Genomic DNA, 11,219 nt, shown 5'->3' on the forward strand with positions numbered 1-11,219 from the left:
GATGAGTAAAAAAGCGGTACAACATTGTTTTCTTGGCGTTCATTGTGCCATACCTTTTGCGTCTGGCGCTTTGCTGGCAAAGTTATAAATGTCACGCAAAGCTACAAAGTTTTATCTGGCATCAGCTTTATTGAATCGTTTGAATAAGCTAGTATGCCGACCATTGCATTGTGCGTGGAAATCATAGCTCAGCTACCGCTGTTCGTATATGGGTGAAATACGCATGTGGTCCCAGAGCGCTCAGTAAGCTATGGGATGTCGATTGCTGCGCTAGGTAGAGAAAGAAAAGTGTGTGCTATGACATGCACAGAATGGTTTGTCTCAGTTTTTCTATCATCGCGAGTTGTTTCGGTGCGCGCATAGTTATTTAAAAATATAAAGTTTGATGCCTTCCGGGGTTTTTCAGTGGATATATAATTCACGTGAATTATAATTTGAAAGTGTCTATTTAGACACATACAGATATTGACCTGGGTTTTCGCACGACTGTTCCTGTTTCAGCTTTGTTTTTTAGGAAATTCTTACCACCATATACAAATCGTCCCGTTTCTGTCTTAACCTCGTATCTGCAGTAGAGGTATTTTAGAGAGTGTAGGAAAAAATTCTTAATTTCTTCCCCTAGGATATTATAAACGCATTTTTTACTTAATATTTCTGGTCCCACTAAGAGTAGTGAGCACCCTCATTAAGTCTTTGTTCTATTTTCAAATAGTGTGACGCTTAAACAGCTATTATAAGTGGTAATATTAATTTTCCCAAAAATTGTAGATACGTGCTTAAGGCAGAAACGGGACGATATGTATTATCACAGAATAAAGAGTATACAGAAGACGCACCACATACAAATTTATATTTCTTCGGCGGACGTAATATTACAACCCGGACAAGAGCAGAGAAGTTAAAATTACGACCACCATGAATAACATGGCGACCCGGAACTGAGCAGAGGAGTTAAAATCACGTCCACTATGAATAACATGAACATAAACACACATCGTGATCAGCGTTGCCGCGAGCTTGAAAAAAATGTATCAGTTGCCAAGCAGAAAAGTATCAAAAGCAAACAAAACTGTTGTTTGTTAAACTGTTATTTAAAAAACAAATAATAAATAAAATTTTATAATTAAATCCATAGTTATAAAAAAAAATTATATTTCTTGCTTCTGTCTGCTTATTTGCATAATGAAAAACAAACTTATAGGGCCCCTAAACCACACAAAATCCCTGCGCAACCCGAGACTTGTAAAAGCCAATATTGTGGAATTTACTACAGTATAAAATTGCGCAAAGAAACGTTGCTCAAGTAAATATGTGCAATAAATATTTTACAGCACGATCTGGACACCAAAATCAACACTAGTTTAAAAATTTCGCAGTGGTCGCCATACGAAGCACAAATTATTGTACAATAACACAAGCATGAGAAAAATATCAAAATAATTTTTATTTTAGCGCAATAACTATGCAATTTAGTACAAACGACCCCATACACCACGCAAACGCTCGTCGCAAGCCCGATATTTCGTAATGGTTTTGTGTGGTTTAGGGGTCCTATAACAGTGGCGTGTGCAAAGAAATTCCGCGTTGTGTTTCCCAAATCAACTTATAAATATCTATATATAAATTGTGAGAGTTCAAATAACAAGAAAGAAAATATTTGCGTTTAGACTAGTAGTACTATTCATAGTTTTCGAAAATTCGTTTCTGCCAGCCGAAAGTGTCAAAATACGGCATTTGGGAACAAAGAAGTATCAGATATTAAAATTTAGAAAAACAGTATTAAAAAATATACAATTCTACCAATACGGCAACGCTGATCGTGATGGAAAACGTAGTTAACATCTTGTCGTCATAGCGACGATGGAATTCTCAGCCGAGTGAAAATACTGCTAAAGTAACAGAGGCAGCGCCGCTTGCGATACCCTTGCTTGCCTCACCGCTCGTGCCATAAATTCAAATTGGTTGGATAGTCGACATGCGTCTTCTGTATACTGTTTACTCTGTGGTATTATTTACTTTAGTAACTAACTTATGTCCCTAGGCCGGCAATGGCAAACCTCCGAGTTTATTTCTGCCATGAAAAACAGCCTCTCATAAAAATACAATCGCCGGTCGGAGTCGACGTAAAACTGTAGGTCCCTCCGCTTTGTGTGACAACATCAAGGCGCACGCCACAAATCGGAGGAGAAGCTCGGCCAAACGCTAACATACATATGTGTAAGCGCCAATCTATATTATTATTAACTAACTTATGAATTTTTTATGCTTAATATATGCAAATAAAAGAAGAAAGTAAACACAACAAACATCGAGGAAATTTTTATTTGTGTCGAACTGAAACTTTTTTTCCAATAATAAACGGTTGGCTGATTCAAGTCTACAGCAAGTTCACAAAATTAATTGAAAACTTGTATCAACCAAAGCATTGTTTATATTTGCTCAACAATGATTTTATTCAACTAACAAGGTAGTCGTTTTGTAATTATTAACAAATATACATTTGTCCCAACTAGAAGTCTTAAGTAAATAGCAGACATTCGTGAACTATATATTTATTTCGCCATATCCAACTATGCCACTTGATCACTATAACCAAATCTTGGTTATTATAACTAAACCTCTTTCTGGGTGTATACAAATTAACAATTACCAAACTATCGTGGCGGTGTTTAGATATAAGCATTGGAAACAGAATAAACTTGTTTACACTATCTTAAAATGTGTTAATCAGGCTATTAAACGATATAGGAATGGTTAAAATATCATTATTTATAGGCCACTATCAAGTAAAGCTATGATCTTCAGGGCAACATCAAATGTGAGTGAGTGTGACCCTTTAAGCATTGATACCGCCATATTAAATTATTTTAGTGACTAAATCATAGAAAAACAGGTGCGCAAGATATAGTTAAACTTAAAAATGCTGAAAAAATACTGCTGTGCTGAAATACAAAAAGCCTTAATTAAGTAAAAATCCAAAATTCCTTTCTTAATTGATTATGATGCATTTCATTTATTATAAGTCCCCGGAACATTTTAAGCAATTACAAATTTTAGTCAGTTACGACTTTTTTGCATTTCAGCGACTATATGAGTTTGGGCCTTTCTATATTCTAAGGTAATAACATCTAATTAGTCTTTTTGGTTTTTTTTGAATCATATACAATATTTTACGTGGGCAGACGCCTAAAAGTTAGCACAGCAGATTTTCAAGAATATTGCATGCACGTTTTCTCTGTTTGTAATTTGTAAATAAATGGCCGTGCGTGTCATGCAACAGATTTTAGATACGGTTGGCACGCAAAAGTTTGGTCTCTTTTGAAATAATTCAATGAACTCTTCTGAAGTTTTGAAAATATTCTTAGCGAGAATAGGCTGACACAGGCGCTTAAAAAGTTTCGCAGAAAAATTTGCTAAAAAGAACATATTTCAAGTTAAGTTAAATATTGTATGAGCATCCATGTTACATGTAATGGTTGTTTTTCTTTATTGGATAAAACTTTACATTTGGTGCGTGCACGAACATCAAATTTATTAAAATGAAAAACGTTGCACAGCTAAATTTTTAAATCTTCAAGCGGCCTTATATTTCTATTTGCCACAAATATTTATGTAGGTATTCCTCCTAAAGCTATTATGAAAGCAAATAATTCCTTTTTGCCTATTCAATTTCACACAAATTTAAACTTGTTCCGTTTTATTTTCCTTCCAGGCCGAATCGCCGTTGTTGCCCAGCAGCAACAAAGATAACAACAAGCCGTCGGAAGCAAATAATAATATTAATAACAACAACAACAACAATAGCATTAACACTAACAATAACGCCATACCTAATCACATATCAGCGAAAGCACACCCACACAATTACACAGCCGTCGATACCACCGCAAGCTCACCGTTTCATCAAAGCCACACCAACAATCACAATCCCAGCGAACAAACGTCAACAACAAACAAACGTTATCTCAACACGCTTGTGCCCAGCTCAGCGTCGCCCACTTCATCTGGGCCGAGCATTTACGGCACACCGGCCAGCGAATGTCGACGTCGTAGTTCGGTAGCATCTTTGCAGCTATTTGATGGCAATACGGTGACGATAACCACCACCACATCGACAACACTTGATGGTAGTGGCCAAACGGAGGAGAGTATTATAGATTTGGATGATAACGAGTACAGTACGGAGGACACGGACGATATCTACAGTGAACCGAACAATAATAACTATTCCACACCCACCTCAGCGGCATTGTACAGCAACTATCAATACACACAAAACGCAACACCAACACACACACACCAGTACAACTTATACCCGAGAGACTTCTTCTCCAGCCTCGAGGGCGAACGTCCGCCACAAAGCACGAAAATGAAGACCAAAGTCGATGCCGTTGGACGCATAACCGGCGAATGGGGACGCTGGCAATTGCGCGCTGTTTTACTGATATTTCTCTGTAAGATCCCATCATCATGGTTTATGGCTTGCATTATTTTTACAGCACCCGCACCGCGTCATGGTGAATTCTTTTGCAAGCCACCGAATACGGTGGGTGCCCGCAACGAAACACTCTGGATAAAGGTGTCACATCCGCAGAAGGAGGAGGTTGACGATCAGGAATTTACTATAGACTTTTGTAATATATACCAGGATGCACAAGAGCATGCGCATCACTATTATCGCTATGAACAGCCCGAACTGGAACCGCGCGTATGGGAGGAGCCGACTTCGCGCAATTCGAATATCATCCCATGCCAGCAGTTCGAGCATAGGGCCGAATATCATTCGGTAGTGACGCAATATGATTTAGTGTGCTCGCGTGACATACTGGTATCGGTAACGCAATTCTTCCACTTATTTGGCGTACTCACCGGCGGTATATTGGCAAATCATCTGCTCAAGTAGTGAGTAATACATAAGGCTTTCGATTTATATTATTAAGGTTAAGTGCGTTACTCTGAAAGAGCATTTGTGAGAGCCACAAAAGCGAGAGCGAGTTTTTCAATTTTATTCCTTTTCAATACAATCAAGGTCTTCGAAGCAATAGGCCGCTGTAAAATGAATGGCCCCGACCTTTGCAGAGATGACTGGAAGTTGCGTCTTACTCATTTCTATTTATTACGAGGTTCAATCTATATGGTTTCTGTAGCGCCTTCTGGGCTGAATTAATAACCACAAATGCAGCCCTTTGACTTAATAGTGTTCCAACTTCTTCACAGATTATCCCCAGCCAAGCTGCGCTTAGATTTATACAGTGTAAAAGCATATCTATGAAGGCACGAATAGAAATCGAATATTATCGAACGTGACCTGGGTTCCGGGGCAAAGGGGGATGGGAATCAACCTATCATCGACCCAGATCAGCATTCATATATTTGGTAACCAAGAGTAAAGGATCCCATTTATTGACTTACTCAGCAGACCTCGTCAAGTACCAAAGATACTACTGTCCCCGTAAAGGGGAGAGGTAGGTATTATTACTCAAGAGAGCTCATTCAAGCAGAGTTTCCAGGTATCCAGTTTTTGCATGTTTAAACAAATCACATACTTCACAGTCTGTTTTTTTTATTGTCACCAGGACGATCAGACTAAAATCTGGACTGCAAGGTCAAAAACTGGACACTTAGAAACCCTGCAATCAAGTGGCATCGTAATGAGCATACTAAGAGAGTACATTCGATAACAGTCGCATGTTCATCTCCTGCAGTGTTCGACACTGCACACTCAGGGTGTAGGTCAAAGAGTACTCCTTTCTACTCGGCAGTATTTCAGATTAATCAATCAGCTATGTGTAATCACTTGGTGATTCCCTGGAATTACAAGAACCGGCCCTTCTTTGCTGTATGAGCGTTTCTTCCCGCTCCCATTGGCTTGCCTCTTTCACGAATGAGCTGTAGGTACTCATTATGTTTAGAAATAAATTTCCAGTAGGTATGTATTAACAATTTAAGTTACGTGCTTTACACGGAAGCAGAATTTTGAACGAGGCAAGTTCATCATTAAACACTACGGAAATCAAAATGTCTGAATACTATCGGCAAGCTCAATGAACAGTAGGCGCAGAAAACGAGCTGTTTCCATTAGTTTTGACGAGAGGGAGAGAGGTATTAGCTGAGTGGGATTGAAGCGACATTTCGAACACTCATTAGGGATATCGGGGTCGAGTCTGGATATGTAGATTTTTATGAGGCTACAGTATCTAGTCCGTAATTGGACCAGACTGGCACGGGTCTCTCCTAGCAGTCTAAGCTCTTTGTCTGTAATTGGTGGAGATTTAGCTCCGATTATGGCATTCATAGGTCGAGGGTCGTGAATCTATGAGCGCGGTTGATCACTCGTCGGTAAGTCGTCCGGGAAAATGATTGTTCTGTGCCTGGGCGGTGGCTGTTCCTGAAGAAATTGTTGTTGGGATGCTCACGTCTGTGACCCGTTAGCAAAAACTGCTTTCTGAGCATTTTGTTGTGCTCCCTTATGGGGAGTATTTAGGCCCCGCTATGAAGACGGTGCTCAGGCGAAATCAGAAAGTATATTGTCGCTGTCCGGTATGTGGTGTTCTCACAAGTTTGCAGCTTCGTCCACTGCGTCCAACTAGTCCCCGGCGACCACAGAAGCGCAGCATAATTCAGAACCTGCCCAATTTCCAGCAACGGCTTTTTGTCTTAGTCCCAGGTGCTGCCGGCGAGCGTCTTGGGGACTTTTTGAGGCTCGTAAAGGAGGAGAGCAAGCTATCAATGGGAACCCCTAATATTTTCAAGTTATTCACTTCCGTAATTTGTTTGCTTTTGGCATGAATGTCTAAATGAAGCCTGAGCTTCTTCGCCCAGTTGGTGAAGAGGGTCGCCGTTGATTTCGTCCGGGAGAGGGTTTATCTCCGTGCAGCGAAGAACCGATAAAGTTCGGAGAATGCTTGCTAGCGGTGAGAGGTCCAAAACACTCCTCGTCGCCCCGCATTTTTTCTGATAAAATTTTCATCTCCCTTTTCTGCCCGTCAGCATCGCAAGCTTTTCACACTGATGAATTTTTGGATATCCCTTTTTCTTAAAATTTCCATTACTAATCATAATTTTTTGAAATAGTTAGTTGGTTGCAGTAGCTCCCTCGGGCACTAAATATTAGCGCATTTAAGCTAATTCATGAATTTCTCGTGTGAAATATTTCGTATACGTAAATCCTAAATTGCCTGGTCATTTGGACTCTCTGCTGAACTTACCGAATTTACTTATAGTAGCTCCGGTTAAGTCGGCTAGTTGCGTTACTATTTAGGTTTCTTCGTAGTGTTTTATACCTAATATACGCAAGGCCTGAACATTGGCATAGGAGACGCTGGACACTTTTTTACTATCTTCTAGCTGATATCTGTGGCAATTTCTCGGTATTATAGGAAGTCCGATTATTCCTGCGCGTTTGCCTGGATTAATTTATTTATTATGCCAAACGACAAATCCAGTTGCACAGCTTCGAATTCATCAAAAGGCCTCCGGAACCCAGGAAAGAGAGACGATAATTTACTGAGTGCCTAATTGCAATTCCATTTAGCATTCCTTAATCAACTTAGACTTAGCTAACGGAGATGCTTTATTTTTGTATCCAACGTTATAAATTATCATAGAATTTACATGCTCAAAGGATGCTTATAACTTCCGCTTGGAAGATGCTTGCATCCCTTCCCAAGCGGAGAGACAGGCTCCAGTACATACACCGCAATCCAATTTGCATCCGTCGGTGTAGAGCTAGAGATGGCTTCTTTATCGACCACGTGGTCTCTTCTCCATCCTTCTCTCAATGGAAATTGCACTTGACCTAGTTTTATGTGTACATATTTAAATAAGTTTCAGAGTAAAAATTTTCTTTCATTTAACAGCTTCAGTCCAAGGAATGTGATGCTCTTTGGCATGGTGACGCAGATCTTCTGTGGTAACCTGACCGGACTTGTGGCCTCTTACGAGTTGCACGTCTTCTTTCGGTGCTTATCGGCAATCTGTTGCTGCCAAATGTATACGGCGGGCGGCATGATAAGTAAGTAATGCACAGACATTTAAGTAAAAACTCCATCAAGTTAATTGTTTCATTACTTATTCTCCATTTTTAGTGGCCGATATAACAGGCGGTGTTTACAAGACTTGTGTTTCGACACTTTTCGAACAATTTTGGTCAGTCGGTGTTATACTTTTACCAGGCGTAGCGAGCTTCTTCTCCAGCTGGTCGCACCTCTATATGGCCATCTCGTGGCCAACTGTGATACTCATCTACCTGTGGCGGTGAGTTGGCTTCATTAACGGTCCGCTTTTTATCCAATTGAAAAATGATTTACTTGTGGAGTACTTTTTTTTCTTACAGTTGGATACCTGATTCACCACGTTGGATGATACAGCGTGGTCGGGTATTGGATGCTAAGAATATACTACTGCAATGCGCTGAGGTGAATGGCACACGCTATGGGCTTCCTCACGATATCGACCAGCAGCTAGAACTGCAAGCGCAAACCGCTATGGATGCGCCACCACCGCCGGGTTGGTGGTCGATTTGGAAGGGTGACAAGGTGGTGCGTAATTTGATTTGCGTACATTTGGCCTGGTCCATCTACATTATAGTCTACTACGGTATGTTGCTGAACATACGCTCATTTAGTCGCGAGCATCTTGAGGTGAATACGGCGGTGGCGGGTTTGAGCGAGATTATCGGTACATTTATCGGTCTCTTCCTCATACTAAAAACGACACGTAAATGGTTATGGACGGGATTATTCAATGTAATTGCGGGTCTAATTGCATATTTAGGATGGCTTGTACCAGCGGATTGTAAGTTGAATATTTACCTCAAAGAAATACTTATTTATGTTATGCCTTCATTTTCCTTTCCTTCTCTCCTTCTTTGTGCGCATACGTAGTATCCTTCGATGTCCGCGTTGCTCTGCTCATGCTCACGGCCATGATCTCTAAGGCCGCCATCTCCACTACACTTTCTATACTCACCACATGCACTGTTGAGCTAGTTAGCGGTGAAAAGAAAAAGATCGCTGCCTTCTCCGCCATCTGTTGGGCACGTTTTTGGCTGTTGGGCGCACCATTTATTGGCGCTACTGTGGTCTTTGGCATGATGGTGCCGCAGACAGCATTCGCGTCACTTGCAATTGTTGGTGGTGTTTTAACCGCCCTTATAACAAGTCCACGCACGATTAGCAAACAGCATACCACACTTGGCGACAGCAACCGGGCGACTGCGACACAAGTAGAAGGTATCGATAATAAGGCCTTTACAACGGGATCAACACCCAACCGTCCCATATTTACCAGTATTACAAAACTGGCGGGACCGAACTCTAATTTGCCACCACAAATGATGCCGGGTATTTGGACGACGAAACAACACGAAGACAGTCCGCCAGTCTGAGTTGGCCGAATGGTGATAATTATAGTTGATCGAGCAATAGCGCGCGCACGGTCGATAATCGACGAAATTATCACAACGATAATTGTTGTTATGTTGTTAATAGAATTGCAATGCATACCGATGGGTTATAGGAAATGACGTTGGCAGCGATTTTTGGGTGTCCGCGTTAATTCAGAGCGACATCTGACGGGAATATGAAACGAAAGAATCGACCACTATCTCTCAAACGCAAAGTTTCAAAGTTTTTAAGGTTTGAACGAATTGCTATTTAAATTTTAATTGCCTGCATATGTCGTACATTGCAATTCTGTTTACACCGTTATTATTTGTTGAATAGTTTTCTTAATATAGTCATATTTAATAATTCCTAAGATAGTCAAAGACATTAACGAATGACCTATATGTAAGCAATAAAAGTTTATATATTGATTATTAATCCTACCCTCAAAAGGTATACAGTTGCAGCCAAATAATGAGCAATGGCTGATAGCTTGTCACTTTTGTTAGCTCAGATACACCATTTTATAGAGATTTATGAGTTGAAATGCTTTAATGTCAATCTCTTCATATGTATGAACTTTTAACTAATCTCTTCATATGTATACCCTGTTTACGGAAAACTTGTGTACCTAAAAGCAGACAAATGTACCTAAAATAGAGATACATATCGTCGTTTAAAGTGCAAAACCGCGTATCAACCAAATGCAAAACCGTGTACGTGAAGTAGTAGAAATTATTTTCTAGAGCGTAAAAACACTCATATTTCAAAATGGTTCTCCTTTTTATAAAGCAATCGCATTTCTAGCTAGTATACTTCAGGACGAATGGATAAGGATTGAGCCAAGAGCTTGTGTGAGCAAATCCAATTTTCGGCAGCCAATGTCAGTTACGCGGTTTTGCAGAATGACGATACGCGGTTCTGTACTTTTAACAACTATATGAATGTTGTTATATCTATACATTTTAACACTTCCTAAACTATTTTTGGTAAGTAGTAGGAGTAGGCCTCTCACTTCGTATGCATAAAATCTAAACGACTGCTCTTTTTTAAAATGTCATACCTTTCACTTAAATTTCTTCTTCTCTTTTTTTGGCACTAAAACCGTTTGTCGGTTTGGGCCGAGAACAAAAAACTTCGCCAGTTGCCTCTCTCCTTTGCAGATCTGGGCAAGTTGTTCATCCTAAGTGCGACAAGGTCCTTCCATTGTATTCGTGGGCGCCCTTGCTTTCGTTGTCCACCATGGGTGCGGAGACGAAGGATCTTTTTACTGGAGCATCGCCAGCTCGATTGTTGTATTTTATGCGCTAAACCATGTCCATGTCGTTGAAAAGCTCGTATAGTTAGTTATTCCATCGCGAATGGCGCCATAGATCTTGCGAAGAAGACTTCTCTCGAAAGCCCCCAAAGCCTTCTCATCTTTGTTAGACATCATTCATGTTTCTGCGTTGTATAAAATGACGGGCATGCTAAGAGATTTGTGGAGCGTGATTTTTGTTCGTCGAGAGAGAGCCCTGCTTTTCAATTGGATACCGAGCCCAAAGTAGCCCCTATTGGCAAGACTTTTTCTTCGCTTCATCTCCAGACTGACTTAAATTTATTTGAACAAATTGAGTAAAAGGTCTGAAATTTTAAGAAAAAACATTTGCTTAGGTTTTATGCATACGGCCAACGATTTGCAATGTTCCTGAGTCTGGTTAAAATAAAAAATTATTTTGACTTTCATACGCTTTGCAACAAATGAACTAAAATGAACGAGAAAACATCTCAGTTTACCTATCCCTTAAGAAGGAGCCCAAAAAACGTGTCATCACTTTCCATTGGTGGCAGATC

The 11,219-nt window shown here is 40.2% G+C and overlaps 1 protein-coding gene across 1 annotated transcript in view; it reads left to right on the forward strand.

Annotated features, from left to right (window-relative positions):
• The window catches only part of LOC118748913 (solute carrier family 22 member 3-like), a 63,950-nt gene extending 54,540 nt beyond the window's left edge, over window positions 1-9,410 (forward strand). The window contains exons 2-6 of the mRNA XM_036483694.1: window positions 3,713-4,902; window positions 7,860-8,014; window positions 8,088-8,256; window positions 8,336-8,796; window positions 8,886-9,410. Coding sequence (XP_036339587.1) covers window positions 3,713-4,902; window positions 7,860-8,014; window positions 8,088-8,256; window positions 8,336-8,796; window positions 8,886-9,388 — 2,478 coding nt within the window. The 3' untranslated portion in view covers window positions 9,389-9,410. The remainder of the gene's footprint in view (window positions 1-3,712; window positions 4,903-7,859; window positions 8,015-8,087; window positions 8,257-8,335; window positions 8,797-8,885) is intronic.
• The last annotated feature ends 1,809 nt before the right edge of the window (window positions 9,411-11,219 follow it).

The sequence above is a fragment of the Rhagoletis pomonella genome, unplaced genomic scaffold (assembly GCF_013731165.1).
Source record: "Rhagoletis pomonella isolate Grant_MI unplaced genomic scaffold, Rhpom_1.0 Rhpom_scaffold_00001, whole genome shotgun sequence".
Classification (NCBI taxonomy): domain Eukaryota; kingdom Metazoa; phylum Arthropoda; class Insecta; order Diptera; family Tephritidae; genus Rhagoletis; species Rhagoletis pomonella.